This window comes from Lagenorhynchus albirostris, chromosome 12 (assembly GCF_949774975.1).
Source record: "Lagenorhynchus albirostris chromosome 12, mLagAlb1.1, whole genome shotgun sequence".
NCBI lineage: Eukaryota > Metazoa > Chordata > Mammalia > Artiodactyla > Delphinidae > Lagenorhynchus > Lagenorhynchus albirostris.
The window spans coordinates 5,050,175-5,070,915 of NC_083106.1; the positions used below are offsets into that span (position 1 = coordinate 5,050,175).

General features: G+C 36.0%; 1 protein-coding gene across 8 annotated transcripts in view; it reads right to left on the reverse strand.

Moving 5' to 3' along the window:
* Window positions 1-20,741, reverse strand: part of QKI (QKI, KH domain containing RNA binding) — a 144,184-nt gene that overhangs the window by 80,271 nt on the left and 43,172 nt on the right. For all 8 annotated transcript variants that reach the window (XR_009543898.1, XM_060168266.1, XM_060168265.1 and 5 more), the window contains exon 3: window positions 11,007-11,123. Coding sequence is in view for 7 of the 8 variants with exons in the window: in XM_060168266.1 (XP_060024249.1) it covers window positions 11,007-11,123 (117 nt within the window). In the remaining variant the exon portion in view is untranslated. The remainder of the gene's footprint in view (window positions 1-11,006; window positions 11,124-20,741) is intronic.

Below are 20,741 nucleotides of genomic sequence, written 5' to 3' on the forward strand. Positions count from 1 at the left end.
TAGGTGCTCAGCGTGCTGCACCCTCACCACCACCACCAACTCAGCACTGCTGTCACCAGCCACCCCGGCCCATTCAACCCAGTCCAAATGGTAAGTAGGCAGTCAGGAATTCAGTGGAGAGTTTAGCCTAACTCCACACGGGGAGTAGTGGGGAAGAGTATGGGGGGGGGCAAAATTTTGTTGGCAACAGGATATTTACAAAGTTGCAAAGTATTCCCCTTAGATTAGTTATTAATTTAAATGGGGGAAAAGTATCTCTACAATGAAAAAATATGATTGATGCCATTTTAACCAAAGGATGAAACTTAATATCATCAATATGGGGCAAACTAATATTATGTGCTGAGGACACAACATTTAAAAAAACAAACAAAAAACCCCCCAACGAACAAAACAAAAAATCCTTGCCAAAAATGCAAGAACGAAAACAAGTTACTAGTCAGAAATTAATCTTATTAGTTACAAAGGTGAAATGATACAGAACTTCCTTCACATCAGAATATGAAAAATAATAGTATTTTCTATGTGAAGTGATTAGTAATCTATATTTAGAATACTTTATAGGTATCTGAATTCAGCAAAAGCTTAAGTTGAAAACTTATTAAGACCTTTTAAGGTCTTAATTAATCAACTGGCCAAGTTGTTAGGAGCAGTCCTAACCTGCTATAATTTCTATTTGCTCTTTTCTAAGTAACATATAATTTACAAAATGAAGAATCACAGTTTTGACTTTTTTGGACCCAAAGACTGTGATATCATCCCGGTCCTATGACAATTCCTGATTTAAAAAAATAACTATGCATGTCTTTAAAAGTCAAAGAGTTAACAATTATACATGATTTAAAATAAAAGAATAGCATGTTTTAAAATTCAAAGAGCAACAATATAATTTCTTTAAATTGTTATCTTTCATAACTGAAGGAGAAAAATAAAAGTAGTAAGATAGAATAGGATGGCTCACTAGGCTTATGAAACTGTCTAATAATTTGTCACTAATATAACGGAAAAAAAATTTCCATCGAAGTTCTTGTTAAAGGATTTTGAAAAAGAAAATCAACTGATGCAGCATAATGATAAACACATAAGCAACATTCCGCTACTAATCCTGTCCACAGAGAACTGAACCTTCTGAAAGAAAATCTGTTATATATACAACACATTATAAGGTGCTCAAAGATTCCTTAACTAAACTGACTGCTATCCAATCAAGACTGAATTTTAAAAGACTCATTAACAGCATCTAGTGATAAAATGGACTCTCCCTTTTCACTGAAACTCATGTCTCATTTCATTAGACATGGACAATTAACTCATCTTGGTATTATTAGATCTATGGCAGAGTAATTAGCTTAAGTTTTACAGGTTACTCAAAGAGCTACTTTAGTAATGAAAACAGGTTATTCTCATTGGATCCATCTTTTTATCCCTTGCAGTGTCTTACAAATTAAAAAAAAACTATACTTTAAATAAATAGTAGCAGAATTTTTATTTCAAATCTCCCCAGTCTTTCTTAGTACTTAATACAGGCAAAGCAATGACTCTTTTCTATAAAAATGTACTGAAATACTATCCAATCTGAATTAAACATTTAATTTGTATTGCACTGCTTTATATTCTTCCATCTTAAAACAAAGCTAAGTCACTTGACTCCAAAATGAACGTGTAACCAGAAACAGAACTAAAAAATTGAATATTTTGAAAACACTCAAGAGGAAAAATGAGGGTATGAGAAGAAAGAAGAAAAGTGGGGAGGAGAGGACACCACAGGGCTAGTTTCCAGTCCTGAAAAAACCAGCGGATCATACAGCAAGCTGGTGTTTCAGCCAGAGCTGCTGCCAAAGGTAGCCTGCCAGTACAGAAATCAAGCGTTTAGGAACTTTTACAGCATTCTGACTGGAGAGTTTTGTCTGTTGATACAAAAAGTTTTAAATAGGATTAAAATTACCTTTTAAAAATTCTGTTTCTCTAATAATTTCATTATATTTTACAAAAGAATTGGTCTACGACGAATTAGAATTTTGTTGTAATGTTCTTTTGTGGCAGATAATTTGAAAAGTAGATTTAAAACTCTTCCAGAAAGGTAGGCCTTCCTTTCTCTTTAAAAAGAAACCAATCGATCACTTTTTTTTTTTTTTTTGCGCTACGCAGGCCCCTCACCGCTGCGGCCCCTCCCGTCGCGGAGCACAGGCTCCGGGCGCAGGCTCAGCGGCCATGGCTCACGGGCCCAGCCGCTCCGCAGCATGCGGATCCTCCCGGACCGGGGCACAAACCCGTGTCCCCCGCATCGGCAGGCGGACTCCCAACCACTGCGCCACCAGGGAAGCCCCAATCGATCACTTTTGAGGCTGAATTCAATGCTATGTCCCATGACATTAAAAAAAAAAAAAGAGAGAAAGAAAGAAAAAAAGCAGAGGAGGACTTAAGTTACTAGGGAATTTAGTTTATAGCTAGAGAACGACACCTCTGAGACACAGGACTGTCATTAAGTATGTCAAAGGCCCTAAGGTTAAGAGATTATTTTGTTTTAAATTCAAAGTAGAATTAGGATCAGAGGATCTAAGTTCCAAAGACAGATTTTCTGAACATAGGGAAGAACTTTCTAAGTAAAGTGTTCTAAGACTTGGTTATTTGTTTGTGGCCTTTGGTCTCTTCTCCCTTCCATCCATCCCTTCGACTGCCATATCATATAACTCCTTACTTTAAAAACATAAGTGCCAATGCACTGCTTTTAGAATAAAAAGAAAAAGTTTAAAATCATATTCAAGGTCCTATTATCCTCAGATCCCAACCTTGTCTCCAATACCACTTCTCCCACTATACCTTATAACTTCCACTGCAATATGTCAAGCATTAGCATAAGGACACATACTGGTTGATCCTACTTCTGATTTCTAGAATACCATTCCACTCATTTGCCCTGTAAGTTCCTACTCCAGTCCCATCTTCTCTAGCTTTCCCTGAAACCCTCAACCTGTAAAAGAACTCATCACTTCCTTGGCGTCCCACAGCACAATGTATAACACCTGTTGTGGTTATCTACCACACTGTGCATTAGCCCACTGTCAAATTTATCAGTATCTTGGGGGTAAAAGACACTTGAGGACAAAAATTCATAGGCATTCAAAAAATACTTGCTGCCTAAAAAGGTATTAAATTAACTATGACAGGAGGTGGTGAAAACAGAGTAACAACCATGTGCAGTACAGAAACTAAAATATGATAGCATTAGATATAACAAGTGTTAGACTTCATGGCTTTAATAAGGTTCCTTCCAAACCAGATTATACCTTACTATAATTTTCATAATCACTCTTCTAAAGCAACTGACCTGTTTTTATAGCTAAATACTACTATTCAAATCAGATACATGGAATTTTCTAAGCATGTAATTTATAAAATTAACATTTTTTTTTTTTTTTGGTGGTACGCGGGCCTCTCACTGTTGTGGCCTCTCCTGCTGCGGAGCACAGGCTCCGGACGTGCAGGCTCAGCGGCCATGGCTCACGGGCCTAGCCGCTCCGTGGCACATGGGATCCTCCCGGACCGGGGCACGAACCCGTGTCCCCTGCATCGGCAGGTGGACTCTCAACCACTGCGCCAGGGAAGCCCTAAAATTAACATTTTTAAGAGAGAATCCATAAAAATTCCTACTCTATGATGCAATGAGTCAAAGGTACCAATGGCATGGGTCAGGGTGGGGGATATTAAGCCAGGGATATAAAGTACAGAGAAAAAACCCATTCCTCACAGGGTACAGCCTTTCTCAACTGATTCCACAGGGAATCAAGTATTTAATGCCTGGCCCAAGGCATAAATTACATATAATTAACCTCTCCTATCTATAGTGGTGCTTGTTATGAACCACTCTCAGTGAAACTGAAGAACTTCTAAGATGAGGAGCCCTAGCTGAGAAGGGCTGTGTGAACTAATAGAAAATTACAGCACTTTTCCTCTTGAAAACATTTAAAACAGTAATTAGTTTCTTGGGCCCAACCAGAAGTTTATTACAATATAATGGACCTTAAGACCAGTTATGGTAATACCATTTCAACTATGTCTAACCATTATTCATAAATGGGTTCAATGACAAAATAAGAAATATATTTCAAACAATTGTCTAACTGGGAAATCAGAGATGGCTGCATTGCTCATAACAGCAAGGACCTTTTAAAGACACAGAGAAATATATACTTATGGAACAGCTCCTTTAACAGCGCCTTACATGAAAGTTTAACTCTGTTGGTGAATCTGTTGGGAAACTGGTTCTCACATACATTGCTGAAGTAATGCAAAACAATAATCCCTAAAGAGAAGAATTTAGCACTAGCTAGCAAAACTATATATTGTGATACCACTTCTGGAATTCTATTCCAAAGATAAACTAGCAAGTACACGTAAAGATGTATATAAAAGCTATTTAATACAGCACTCTTCCTATGTGTTACAGCAAAAGCCTAGAAGCAATCTAAATGTCCATTAATAGGGGAATGCTGGAATAATTTATGGTACACAGACACAATGGAATATGATGAAGTTATTAAAAGGAATAAAGACTGTCTCTATGTACTGCCAGTAAGTGACTTAATGATACACTATTAAGTAAAAAACAAACAAACAAAAAAAACAAGGCAAGGCATAGAAAAGTGTAGCGTATACAATTATCTATGAAGGGAGTGAGAAATTACACACACACACACACACACACACACACACACGCTCATGTAACTCTTCATGTAAAACAAAGAAATGGAAGGATAAGCCAAATACCAAAATAAAAAATTTACCCAAACTGCAAGATGGGGGATAGATAAAAGAGACAGGGATAAAAGCAGGACTTCTCTGAAAATTTCCTACTTTGTAGATTTGATTTTGGAACCATATAAATATTTTACAAGTAACAGAAAAATAAGAAATTCGTAAAACTAGAAAACCAAGTGTAACAAATGACCTTAACTGTTTATCCGTATGATGGCATAACTGATATATACTGAAAAACTACTGAGTGTTTTAAAAGTAACTTCTCTCTCTAGTGAAACATACCCTAAAAACAGTAAGAACTGGTGAAAAATTTTCACTGACTATACTGTTGGTAGTAGTGTTTGTATTGTTATTCTGAGACTGTTTTGTATATTTTAGAATAAAGAAAATCAATCATTTTGTGTCATTAGGAACCGGCATTTTCAGTGGGAAACAAAATATAGATACAAGATCAATTAAATAAAACACTGTAGTTTTCATTTTAAATGAGAATGAACTTTGTAAAGATACTTATATTCCTGAGTGTGTGTGTGTGTGTGTGTGTGTGTGTGTGTGTGTGTGTACCTATGTATCTCCTAGCTCTGTCCTGAAAAGGTCTACAAATAATGAGTGACACTAGAGCCCATAATGCAGTTTCCAAATACTATTTTTCACTAATAGTAATCAGGGTTCCTTAAAGAAGTGGCTGATCTCAAGTCTGGGGAGGAAATCTTACAATGAGCATGGACTATTATATACACCAGAAAACAAAGTTACTAGCCCCAAACTACTACGATTGTGTTAAAGGGACTTGGAAGTGAATTTGAAAAGGCCCCCCACTGGTCAAACCACGTGATCATCAGTTAAAAACACTTAAGTGCCATGAACTGAAATGCATTAAAACTGTTTAAATGCATTCATAATGATACTCAAATTAAAACAAAAAAACTCACTCTTCACCTCTGGAGGATTGCTAGAAAACAACTCACTATTTTAAACCTAGTAAGTGAAGAACTGAGCATTTATCCCGCCTCTCCTATAAAAAGTAAACCTAGCTAATAACAGCAAAGAAACAGGATAATAACTATTTTGGAGTTCCTACTGAAATAAAGGGCCTAAAAAACAATCAACAGTTAACTGCTGAAATCAGGAGGAAACTAGATTTTAGGTACCACAACCACAACACTGCTTGTGAAAGTTTCTTTCAAAAGGAAGAAAGGAAATGAGGAAGGGAGGGCAGGAGATCTAAATCTGATTAAACCTTTCTCACCACCAATTTACCAAAAATACAGGGGACAGAGATAAGTGTTAAACACCACCATGAAAGTGCAATCAGCACAAGCCACGGGAAATCTTCGGTACAAATAACTCAGTCCTTTTACAAATAAGTTACAAGGAGAAATGGGGGCGAGGGTGAGAATGGCTTAAGAGATCTATCAATCTCTTAAGCAAGGTATTGATATACGGCCCTCACTTGGATACCATGAAAATGTTTTTTCAAAGCACATTTATGAGACAAGAAGGGAACTGTGAACAATGACAAGATACATAGCGACACAAAGAAATTGTTTTGGTGATTTAAAAAAAACATAAACATGATAGCATTAAAGAGTCCTTCTATTTTAGAAACACCTAATAAAATGTTTACAGCTGAAATTATGTCTGGAATTTGCTCCCCAAATTATCTGGTAGGCGGAGGGGGAGGAAGGGTAAGGGGGAATGTGGGCACACATGGAAGGAGACGGACAATGCTGACACTGGGTGATGAATAAACGTTGTTCAAAATGTGCCACGATGAAAGGTGGTTTTTCTGGTTGTGTTTTTTTTTCTTTTTTTAAATAAACTATACCCACGCTCGAGGTTGTGAGAAAGCCTAGTACTCAACAAGATCAATAAAGCAGGCTGTTTGGACCATGTTTGTACGTGATGTTATATCACTGGCTATCACAGCCACTTTAGTATGTCAAACAAAAAACTGTATTAATCTGATTATTTTCCAAGTGTTGAGAGAGCAACAACATCTTTCATAAAAATAAAAGTCTAAGCTGCCCCCACATATCAAGCAAATTTATTTTTGCATATTCTATCAATATCGCCTTGAAACATCTTTTAAGTGTGCTTTCTTATCAGCCAGCACAAAGTCTTAGACATTATAAAGCTCAGTTACTTGCCAATTAAACTGACATAGGACAGGGTACAAGGTTGCAGGAGAAAATGCCAATTATAAAGCATCATGAATAGTAAAAGATTCACTTTCTATAACACATGTAAAAGTGTACATAACTGCAGAGAGAACAATCTACAAGAAAACATACCAAAATTGTCAATAAGTCTCTAGAGTGATAGAATCAGGTACCTATACTTTTTCCCAGACCATATACACTTTTAAACTTTTCTAAAAATATCACATATTAACTAGTTAAAATATATATGCACCATAAGAAATTAATAGGACTATAAGAGACATTTAAGAAAAATTTATAACGTATATGAAAAGTGACATGTAAAAACAGTTATGAAATTCTACCTATGTTTGCAATTACACAATATGCCTCTCTAATAACATTTCATAGATCATGGTCCATACAACACTGCAGTTCCTCAAGAAGTTACAGGGATAGCTCTTGGAAAGGAGAGACTGTGGTCAAATATATTTGGGAAACAAAGTTAAAAACTGAATTAAAACTTTATTACAGATTGATCTAATTTTAAATTCAAAGCCCATGTTCTGAAGAGAATGAATTGCAGAGCTGAATTTCAATGTCCAGCAAGATATATGTTTATACTGAGTGTAGTTACTACTTAGAAATGAGGGACTGGATAAGTTATTTGACCTCTTTAAGCCTCCTTTCCTGTTAGAAGAGTAAAAACTATCTTTTGAGATTGTTGAATGGTCTGAATAAGACACTGCACAGATCATGAAAGTGGTTAATACCATCTGGCCACTGCTATTTGCAGCCCTAGAAGGTCATCTGATTCCCTGAGTGTACATTCCTTCATTTCAAGTAAAGAGCTCTAACTAGAATTGCTGAGTCTTAGTGGAAATTTCCAGAAGACACAACATTTGACTAACCCTGCTTTGATGAACTGTAGACATTTCACCGGTCAACATTTCTGGGTGGGAGTGGGAAGCAGAAATACAAGCATGGCTCCTTAGTCTCCTACGAAGTCTGAGTGCAGTTCTTGCTCTTAGGCTCCATGAGTTTACCCAGTACCATTCCCCTGGGGTATTTTTATACAATGACAATACTGTTGTGCCCTTCAATAATGCTGAAGTAATACCAATCTAAGAGAATGAAAATTAAAGTGGCACATTCATTCCCTTACTTAAAACCAACAGCTTAGAATGATACGGCACTGCCTATCTTCCCAAAAGAATTAAAAGCACATAGGATTTATAATTATCTCTATTTATAAAATCTTTTATGGGGCGGAGATAGGGGAGCATCTATGCCTTTCATTTATTACCTAAACATTCACTCCTTTCCCAGATAATTTTTTCCAGTTCCTGCTCTGTGCCAGGTACTGATCAAACAACAGGGAAGTACTCCATAAAACAGACATGGTATGCCCTCACTGGGTTTATCAGACTAGCAGTGAAGGATACAAATCAGCAAACAGTATTCCGTCATAATACCTTGGACAGTCAGTAAATTAAGGTTTATTTTCTAGCTTTTACATAAACTGACAACTCTGCAGAAAAGTTTAAAGTTTTCCTTTAAACACATGAAATATACCTCAATCGGCCTTATTACTATATTTCTTTTTGCCTCCATCTATTTGTCATGTTCTTTCTAAAAATAACAGCCAAAAAAATAAAAAATAAAAAAATACATAAAAATAACAGCCAAGCAATGAACGATAGTACCTTCCATTTTGATCTAACTTTTACTAGCACTTTTAAGAACTCAACGGGCAGAGTTACTACAGCATAAACCAAAATGAGTTGGTTGACAATTATGGGCAGATTTAAATTAAGATTACAGAAAACACTCTTGGCATTATATATCTACATATAAATTCTTCACCATAATATCAAACATATGACAGCCATTCAAATTAACTTGATATCCCCTAAGTATGTTCATCTGTAGCACTTCAATAAAACTAAAAATATAATCTGCAGTCAAAATTTTGTTGGTGTCTTAATTTATTACTGTTTTCATGCATTAATCTGTAAACATTTTTTATTTCATTAGACAACAGTACATATTAAAACAAAAATAAAATGTGCGAATTGCTTCTATTTGTGCTTAAGAACAAAGTGGACAAGACAGAATATGGACACACCAACCACCAGAGAAACAAAACAGAAAAGCCATCAGAATATGGGATATTCAAAGGTCACAAAGCAACAACAAAAGTACTGTCATTTCCAAAGCGTAAAAAACTGTAGTATTCCCCCATGATACAATATGAGTTTAAACATAAAATGTACTAATAATGTTAATATAAAATTTATTAAGAACAATCATTAACATTAATTGATTGATTACTATGTGTCAAAACACTATTCTAAGTGCTTTACAACTGATTTAATCCTCACAACCATCATGAGAGAAGTGACATCACTACTCCCTCACTACATTATATGGCACAAAGAGATGGAGTAATTTGCTAAAATCACAAAGCTGCTAAGTGATAGAACCAAGATTCAAACAAAAGCAAGATGATTATAGAGCGTACTCTCTTAACCACTCTAATCTTCTGTCAAAAATGATAGCAGAAAAATGTTCTTCAGGCTACAAAGTTCAACTTGACTGAAAACAGAACTCACCATGTCTCAATACAGTTCCAAGCTCTAATCCTCAGTGCCTGTGAGTGTGTGAGTGGAGTAAGTGGAGAGCCATTACTACAGAACTAAGAGAGGCTGAGGAGAGGGCAAAACACGTTTTGTTAACTGACCGATATTAATAACTTGTTTAACTGATGGATACACTAATCTTTTGGTGAAGATTTATTTGTCCTTCAGTTGTTGAGAGTTCATCTCATTGTCCCTAGGCTATTAAATTAGCATTATTTAATGCAACGCAACCATAAGTACAAACAGGGGAACCAAAACTGCATGGTGATATGAGATTGCCACTCAGCTGATTCACAATATGCTTAAATTTTTTTAATATTCTAATTAAAAAAAGTTGTTTTAAATACAACAGCTAAATATGCTTAGGGAGAACTCACATGCTTGCCTCAAAGTATCTTTATACTCAGCTGACAAGAACAGCTTATAATAAGATCTAAAGATAACCAATATCATTGACGGCCTCTCCCTCCAACTTAACTACTAAGTCATTATTTGTCTGTAAGGAGAGAAAATGATTGAGATCCAGTCAGCTTATGGGAGAGCTTAAATGAAATGAAGTGAGAAGCTCAAAAAGATGCATATCAGAATGAAGTCAGAATACCTTATCGGTCTGGTGGTCATTCCGTAAGCTCCACAAAGTGATTCAATGCACACGCTCTAACATAACAATAACGTAACGTAACATAACAGGTCTATCATTTGATATCCCTTTCAAGGCAATGTATTTAAAAAAAACAAACAAACAACAAACCCTTCCTAACAATAAATCTAATCTTTGGCAATCAAAATCTAGGTTATTTTTTAAAATCAGTCAAACATTTTTCACACAGGCAGAAATTTCAGAAGTATTCTGCCTCTTACTGGATAAAAGGAAACAAGGCAAAAAAACCTTCCTAAAAACAATGTTTAAAGTAGGTAGTTAGGTGTTTATTATACTAGAAAAACAAGAGTGGCAAAAGAAAAAAGCAGAAAGCAGGAACAATACACTTTAAAGTAAAATGTCTAGAAAACTTAAAATCAACATAAAATGTTGGTAAAAACCAAAATGACTCTCATATGGCTAGTTATAAGCCTTTTTTTCCTATGTTTACTAACTCTCCTGATGAGATGACATACATCCAAAGTTATTCGTTTGGTCCTCATTTAAATCTCATCAAAAGAAACATTTTAGATTTTTCAAAGTTTTAGTTACATCTTTTATATATACAACATTATAGTCTGACTAATTGCCAAACTGGCGTTTCTCAAGTGTAAAAACCAAAGGTAATATCATAGACTGATATTAGCTGGCTAAATGAAAAATGATAATCAAAAAGGGAAAATCATGACAACACCTTTAAAAAGTTCAAAAGTTTCAGACATCAAATAATGTATAGTGTTTTAGGGTCTAGATATTTTGTTACTAAAATTCGAAAGTATAAGTAAATTATTCACATAAAGACCTGCCCCATTTTCAAGGACTTACCTTCTTTTTATCCCTCATTGAGCCTTTGCCTCGGACCATTATCTTACATCCTGTTTCTGCTTCAAGCTGTTTAGCAGTAAGTCCTCTAGGTCCAAGGATTCTCCCAACGAAATTAAACTGGGGGAAAAAAAAAATCACCATACATTATTCACTTAAAGTTATTTTAAAGTATAAATTTACTTCCTTCAGTTAGATTTTTAAAAAATATTAAGTTGAAATAAAATCTTATGAATTTCTTGACAAGTCTGGGGGTGAAATTACAGCAGCTCATGTTTAGCTTGAAATTTTCGTATGTATTAATACAAATTATGGATTAGGAACAACAGTATCTAACTAAAACAGGTACTATACTCAATTGCCCATCAACATGTAATCTAAACCAGAGTATATTAAAGAGTTAGACAAAATCTTAGGTGCCACCCAAGAATGCAATTCCCTTCTACAAAATCCTTTATGACAGGGTTCAGGGAACTGTTCATTATGTTAAATAGTGGTGGCCTTTTCTACAGAAATCCTTGGGGGAGAACTCCTGTCTTATTTATCTAAGTTATACTTTCTCCAAAGCAACTGTTCAGAGAGAATTGTATTCTGCGGTTGGCTGCCAGAACACTGATGGCCAAATTTGGATTCCACCCTATACTAAATATTTACGTCATGAGAGTCTACATTTTTCACCACACTCCTTGCACAATTTTATCTCTGCATCCTTATTTTCCTTTCTATTTTCCATTTCTACCTTTAGCTTATATTACTACTTTGACAAAGAACCTTAACTCTTATCACGAATAGGACAGTGACAAAAATAATTATATAAATAAGTAATTATCATCCCTCCACAGAAATGTCAAGTATTCATTCACAGAAGTTAATTTTTTTAAAAAGTCCGATGGGAAGAACAGATTGACTCTGAATATTGAAAAGTAAATTTTCCTCATTCACATGTCATCTGCATAAAAGACACAAAAAAAATGAACGTTCCACAAAGACTGATGGGTGGTTTACTATCAGTTCCACAAAGACTGATGGGTGGTTTCTATTAACTTATTCAATCAATTAAGTTACTGATTCTTATGCTTCCTATTTTTTTCTTGCATTTTAATCCTACTGTTAATGTATCGTTAGTAACACTAATATGCCAGAATTTACTGCTGTCAAGGCTTAAGCAGCCAGGGAAGTTCTTCAATCTTCTGTACTCCAATGGCTTCTTACTTTGCCTTAGCTGCTCACCAGCACCGCCACATCTTACAAAAGTGATTCCCAAATGAAAGACGGGTAGTACACGTATAAGGATGGAAGAAAGCCCTCTTCCCTCCGGGGATTACGATGTAAGTTTTTCCATCCCAAGCTGAGGAGAGGGAATGAAGTTTTATAGAATCTGTGACTACATATAAAGGTGGGGTTGGCAAGTTGCCGAAAAGTAGGAAGAGTCTGCTCTAAATGAACAGAGAGCCAGGCCTGTTGATAGATTTTCTGTGATATGTGTGTTTTTTCCCTTCCTCAGACCCTCATTTTAATATATTTTTACTCTGTACTGTGTGAAGTTGGTCAATTCTAGATGTACTTGGATTTAAAGGCAACCTCAAGTACTAAGGGTAATTCAGACCAGCTGAGCAATTCCAGTAAAATAGGACACAGAAGGAAAAAACATCTGCTTGAATGCATGAGAGATCCAGCAAGACTGTGAAGAATTGCTAATTCAGGATCGTAGGGAGGACAGAGAATCAAGAGGATGTTAGCCTGGCTTTGGGAACTCCTTGTCCTCTAGGTATGTTTGCTGAATCCGGAGAGGACAGCTGAGAGCCTGAACTTCAAGGGACGTGGTCTGGAGTGTGTAACTACCAATGTGAGCGCCTCCCCGTCCCCGGTCTTTGCTTTGGGGAGGGATCTGATGGGTGTGCATTCTGGGGGTAAAAGTGAACCCTAATTTCCCAGGCCCTTACAGACTCTGCATATGAACATCAAAACTGTCTCAACCTCAATAAGCAAAATTGTACCGAGGTGATCTTGGGTTGCCAGTTAACAGTAGGTACCTGTCAGAAGCTGACATATATTCTCTCTGGAGGAAGACAACATAACCTTAGGCCTTACATTATTTTTGTAAGCTATTCAGTAAATACATTATCTGGCACACACTAGAAAACAACCAAATACACAAGAACGTAAAATGACATTAACAAAAATTTGAAGAAACGACAAGACAAAAGAAACAAATCCACCAGGCCTCTAGATATTAGAATTAATCGACCCAGACTTTATAAGCATTATGCTTATTATGTGTAATTTTGTTTGAGTATTTTTCAGTAGAATAGGAAACAACCTTTCATTTTCAAATTCAACTTAATGAAACATGTATTCAAGGCTTCCTATGTGGCAAAGAGTGAAATAGATGCTAGGAATTTTTTTTAAAGAGGAGGAAGGGGAGGAGAGGAAGAGGAGAAATTCTCCTTGCTCTCAAGAAACCTGTGAAAATGCCTTTACTCTATTTCTACCTTGACTGCTTCTTAAAATAAGAAGTCTTTGCCAGCTCTTCCTCAATAATAGTTGTGCTCTATACAGATCTTTTTCCAAAGTAACTCATATAGTTGATATACATTATATATCTCAAACATGGCAAAGAATGTCTGGAAAAATGCATTACGAATGGAGGTACTTTAGCACTTCAAATAACTAATATGTAATTGTTTTATATTTGTGTCCTCTGTCAAAGTGGTCAGCCTCCACTTCATGACATACAAACACCTAGAAGACCCTCTGTGGGGCTTCCCTGGTGGCACAGTGGTTAAGAATCCACCTGCCAATTCAGGCGACATGGCTTCGAGCCCTGGTCCGGGAAGATCCCACATGCCGTGGAACAACTAAGCCCACGTGACACAACTACTGAGCCTGTGCTCTAGAGCCCACGAGCCACAACTACTGAGCCCATGTGCCACAACTACTGAGCCCATGTGCCACAACTACTGAAGCCCGCACGCCTAGAGCCCAGGCTCCGCAATAAGAGAAGCCACCGCAATGAGAAGCTCATGCACCATAACGACGAGTAGGCCCTGCTCACCACAACTAGAGAAATCCTGTGCACAGCAACGAAGACCCAACACAGCCAAAAATAAAAATAAATAAATTTATTTTAAAAAAAGAAAAAAAAAGAAGACCCTCTTTGGCACATTCTATTATTTTCACGTATTAAATCTCTTTTGCTGAAACCACAGCATTAAGATTACATAGAAAAAGACTTCTACCATAGCTAAGTAATCCTCCCAATTATTATTTACTAAATAAAAAATGTTTTAAAGCCAGTCAAAACCAACATATTAAATCTGTAACAAAATTTTCCTAACCTTATAAATTAACCAATCTCTACTGCACCACAACCAGCAAAAAACAGCTCAAATGTGTTAAAGTGCATACCACTGGGGTTCTAATACAACTGAAACCATCAAGGTCATCCTTCTCAAAGTGGTGTAAGTAGAGAATGAAAAAAAATTAATCATAGCAGCTGCTTTGTCTACTGCAACCAATTTCCAAGTTAATATCATTTGCCTTGCATTAAACTTCATTCTGTGTTGATTTATCATGCTAGTTTTGCAGCTTCATTCAATTAAACCAATGTCACAACACATTCAAAGAAAATCATTTCAAACAGCCTAAGCTAACTACAACTTTAAAGGCTGAAAGAAGAAAAAAGAGACATTCATTAACTCTACTGTTTAAGTACAGACCTTCTCTGTGGCTTACCAATTATATCTCTGCCAGTGCCATGTTAATTTCTAAAGAAGAGGTTAACAACAGTCATGTCTAATGCTATTTGTTGCTGCTGACTTAATTTTAAATAGACATGACAGAGTTCTCCCAATGACAAAATATAAAGTATTATAGCAAATCTTTCCATTAACCTTTTTAAAAATGTACAATTAAAGATAAAACCTTCTGTGGCACACTATCAAAAGAGAGAATAAAAAATGGATTTCTAAAAGCATTTCAGTGAAACACTTCTAAGAAGTGTTAAACAGTAATTTCTGCTTAAAATTTTGGAAAAACAATTTTAAAAAGAAGATGTATTTCTTTGGATTGCTTTTCATACAATAAATTGATAATCTGTTTTTAAGTATTTTGTCTAGTATCTGTAAGGTGATTTTAGTTATATATCTTACAAACCTTACATCAGATCACATACGCAAGTTAGTAGGTATCAAACACACACACACACACAAATGTATATGTATTGATAAAGTCTTCTGCTTAGCAGATGACCAAAAATGGACCACCTCAAGTGGTAGTCAACACTAGTAAGCCATCTTATGCAAATGTGTAAGATGAGACAAGAGTCGTGACTACTTAGCAATACAACTGTTTTTAATTAAAAGTACCAGAATATTTTGTTTGACTTGATTTACTGTTTTATTAACTCGACTTATAACAGCAAAGGAGAAACTGTTAACAATGCAGATTAAATTTAAAAGTTTGCTGCATCTAAAGTCACTCATTGTGAATAGCACAATGTTCTTCCAATATCTGAAACCATTATCCAATTCAGCAAATAAACTGCTCTTGTCATTTATGAACAAAGTTTCAGCATATGTGTTCATGATTTTCACTTTCAGCTACTCATTAATGTAAATGAAAATACCAACCAATATTCATGTCAGAACTATATTCATTCATCAACTGAAATCAGTTTCGTCATGGATACAAGAGTTCGGGGCAGGGGGGAAGAATATCAGGAAAGTCTTCTGTTTAAAAAAACAAACAAACAATGAATGTATCTAAATGCCTCGTACTTTTTGGGGAGACAGATGTCTTATCCCTTCTCTATGTTCATAGTAATTCTAGATGAGCAGCCAAATATGTCTTCTTAAGCTATATAATAATTACTATAGGAACCATTTTGCAAAACCTTTCATATATTAGGCCTTTCTACACATCTTCTGTTAGTGGCACAGGGCTATGTTAAGAAGAAGCATTTACACCAACAGATGTAAAAGTGAAAACCGGTAACCAATAATAACCAAAATATGAAATCTATAGCATATAAATTTGGATATCCTAATTATGTCAAATCTTTATCCCTTGAGTATAGATATAATTGGGAAAGAGGCTGAAACCATACAAACAAACTCAGGTGAATAAGATGATGATTGTCGTTGTGGAAGCTAAACAACAAGTACTTAGAGAAACAAAAAATTATTTAACCAATTAAAATAAAAATATAAAGGCAATGAAAGCCAACAAGGGTTTTACGACACAAATAGATGACAATATTTTTCACGGTGTAAGGTCAAAACTCGTACAACAAGGCCCTTTAAGAGATCCCTAACTACTTTTTGAACCTTTATTTTTGCTATTATCCTCTGTTCAGACACATGTTGTTCTCTAAAACAGCAGGTACGTTCAATTTTTGTTCCCTGTTAACACCTTTCTTCCTCCTTCCTTCCCACCAAACATGTCAAATCCTCATCACATAGTATTGAGCTCAAGTGTTCCTTCTGTGATTTCCTTATGTGTTCTTTGACTCCCAGAGACAGATGTTTTCTCCTCCTAAGTGAGGATCTCAGAACACTGTGTACCCACCTCTTACAGCCCTTCTGTCACACAGTATGCAACGATCTGCATGTCTTTCGCAGGGCATTCCTTGAAGTCAGAAACCAGCAATGGGGTGGGCGTGTGTGTGTGTGTGTGTGTGTGTGTGTGTTTGTGTGTTTTAATCCACAGTGCCTCACACAAGTGTGTATGTGTTAATCCACAGTGCGTGTGTGTGTTTTAATCCACAGTGCCTCACACAATATACAGCACTCAGAAGAAACTAGTATTTGTTCAGATTGTTGGATAATACAATTTAAAAGGGTTCACAGAAATCACACAGTGATTTTTCACTCTCAGTAAAATCACTAAATAAGTTATAGGCAGCACAGGAACTCTTACACATTTCAGAAACTTTTTAAATGGTAAGCCTGACTGATCTAAGGATAAATTCCAAATGACAGAGTCAATGATGTCACAGAAACAAAACAACTATTATTTCCACTTTCCATTTCAATACGGAAGTATCATGAGTGCTAGGATTATGTCACTCAACATTTCTTAGGTGTTGAGTACGCTGAAATATGTTCTACTATGAGTGTTCCAGTAAAAGCCAACTTCGATGCTTGGCACTTTACATGCAATAAGTCACTTAATCCTCACAACAACACCAGAAGACAGTTACCACTATCACCTACATTTAATACATGAGAGGTTACAAAAGTAGTCCAAATCCTAGAACACCTAGGTTGACTACAGAGCTTGGACACAGTATGGCATAATGCCTTCTCTTCTAAAGACCTTAAACATATACACCCTGATCATACCAGATACTCATGTTTAGTTTTCTCATTCTTGTTAATCATTCAAAAAAATGTTTAGTACAAAGTTTATAAAAACCCTCTTCAGATTCAAATTTACTTTCAGAATGAGTTCCACCTACATCACAAAGCATATAATTACCATACTACTTTTACATAACCAGGCCTCGCCTTTTCAATATTGTCATCTGTCTTTTACTGATTAGGATCACTGCTTTAATAATCAACATACATATCCTTTTTACCTTAATCAAACCTTTTACATGAATGAAAGCCCTTATGTGATTATTAGTTCATCCACATAATTCAACTACAAATACGTATAACTTCAAAAAAGAGACAGCGAGAGAGAAGAGTATGATTATTTGAGTCAAGACTGAGCTTACAAGTGTTACCTCATACCCTGAAGATGAGTCTAGGAGATCAAATACTTAGTAATTCTGACCACAGATTATGAATACAGTCTAAGGATCTTTGAAATTGTTTTCTCAAGTTTTGCTGCATAAATAGCAGCCTCCTTAAAGAACTACAAATAGAACTACCATATGACCCAGCAATCCCACTACTGGGCATATACCCTGAGAAAACCAAAATTCAAAAAAGAGTCATGTACCAAAATGTTCATTGCAGCTCTATTTACAATAGCCCAGAGATGGAAACAACCTAAGTGCCCATCATCGGATGAATGGATAAAGAAGATGTGGCACATATATACAATGGACTATTACTCAGCCATAAAAAGAAACGAAATTGAGCTATTTGTAATGAGGTGGATAGACCTAGAGTCTGTCATACAGAGTGAAGTCAGTCAGAAAGAGAAAGACAAATACCGTACGCTAACACATACATATGGAATTTAAGGAAAAAAATGTCATGAAGAACCTAGGGGTAAGACAGGAATAAAGACACAGACCTACTGGAGAACGGACTTGAGGATATGGGGAGGGGGAAGGGTGAGCTGTGACAGGGCGAGAGTGAGTCATGGACATATATACACTAACAAACGTAAGGTAGATAGCTAGTGGGAAGCAGCCGCATGGCACAGGGATATCGGCTCGGTGCTTTGTGACCGCCTGGAGGGGTGGGATAGGGAGGGTGGGAGGGAGGGAGATGCAAGAGGGAAGAGATATGGGAACATATGTATATGCATAACTGATTCACTTTGTTATAAAGCAGAAACTACACACCATTGTAAAGCAATTATACCCCAATAAAGATGTTAAAAAAAAAATAGCAGCCTCATACACTGTTCCAAAAGAACTAATTTAGCTCTTAAAGAGACCTGCTCTTTTTTGGCACAGATTTTAGTTCCATTTGACTTACTGGTAACTTCTTTTATATTACCCTGCTTCAATGTTTCTAAATTGTTAAGCACAACTCAGTTTACAGTGACTTTTAATTATGATATTCTATTAATATAGTACTTTTATCATCTCTTACTCTTGGTTCCTCTACAATATTATCCTCCACATGTAACAGACTAAGAAATCTTAAGATTTTCATTGTTTAATCTGTCCCCTTGTGTTCATTTCAACTGCCACTGCCTTCGTTCAGGCTCTTGCTACTGAAATGATACCAAAATTTTACTGGTTTATACTCAGATCTCCTCTTTGGCCTTATGTTTCTAATTACTTCTCAAATTTTGTTTTTCTTTTTTTTTAGTCTGTCCTTAAAACTGCAAATTTATACTGCTTTTATACAATCTTACAAATAAAAAGGCAAGAAAGTAATCAATCATTGTTCTATAACCCCAAACAATACAACATAGACACATTTTTTAAACTCAATCAATTCCTTACCAAGCAATAAAGAAAAAATTGTCATACCAATATGAAACACGGAGATGGCCAAGTTCATGCTAGGTAGGCTACTTACTGATACTTTTTTTTGTGTGTGTGTGTGGTACACGGGCCTCTCACTGTTGCGGCCTCTCCCGTTGTGGAGCACAGGCTCCGGACGTGCCGGCTCAGCGGCCATGGCTCACGGGCCCAGCCGCTCCACAGCATGTGGGATCTTCCCGGACCAGGGCACGAACCCGTGTCCCCTGCATCGGCAGGCGGACTCTCAACCACTGCGCCACCAGGGAAGCCCCTGATACTATTTTTGAACTTAGGAAAAGCAGTGTTCTAGTGAAGTCAAAAATTAGATTTCAGGAAGTCCCTAATTTATTATGAACTATTTTGTTCTAAAGGGCTGGGTTTATTAAGACATATAATATGCTTTCCCAATGAAATAGTTAAATTTAGTTCCAAGGCTAGTCATTGAAAAGTTCTATTTCAATGTCCATGGGGTAAAGTTAAGGCAGGTTCTATCAAAAACTACAGTAGTTTTCTGCTCATATGATGAGTTCATTTACTCACAAAATAAATTTAGGTCACCTATGATAAGCAGGCACAAAAACGGGTGGCCAAGCTCAAGTGGTATAACCTTGGACTATTCCACACTCCATTTTCATTTGCCAACTTTGGAGGGGAGAGGGTTAGGGTTAGGAAGATTCTGTTACTGACTGCTTCACTCACTTCCAGGAGACACTGCTTTCCCAAAATGGGCCAAGAGCAGATCAGCACCTTGAGCTTTCCTTTAATATCTAACAGAAACACCCAATAGCCCTGAGAGGCAGGTTTCTCTCCAATCTTTGTATTTTATTCCTTTGATTATTTCAGTGAGAATCTTAGAGATATGGAGGTGGATGCCTGTAATTAGGTTTCCATCTAATTCCGTAAGTCCTTTGTAACAATAATTTTAACAGAGCAGATCCTAACAAACTCTTTTTGGATAAGATAAATCACAGACAAAACTTTCTATCTCAGCTGAGCCTGGAAAACATTTGCTTACAAGCAATAATTCTTCCCTAAAAACAAACTCCATCTTTTAACTTGTTCTTCTAGACACTAGTCCTTTTTAATATCAAAATATATTACTTACAAAAGAAAGCATTCACATTTTAAGACTCTGAGAAGGCTTATTTTAAAAACCATTAAATTTTGAAAAAACCTGAACTAAACAAAATTCGTTTTCAGACTGTCTTGAAATCCTTTTTGGAATAATTTCTATTAACATCCTAAGAAATTTAGTATATCTCAGACCACAAAGAGCCTATTAAATATTTGGTACACAGTAGGCCCTCAATATATCCTTGCAGAATGAAATAAAAATGAAACTTCAAAACCAAATGTCATGAAATTGACCTTCACTAAATTGATCTGTTTAAAGTTACAAGTCAACAATAACAGTTTCTCTACCTAAAACTTAGAAACTTAGACATGCTCTATATTATCAAATTGTACTGCTAAGTTAAAAACTCCAATAGGTTAATATGTAATCCGAAACATTTCACAACTCCATTCAATAAAAATATGTATCTAACCTTCTTCAAATCAACAGTCTATCTTAAGAGTTT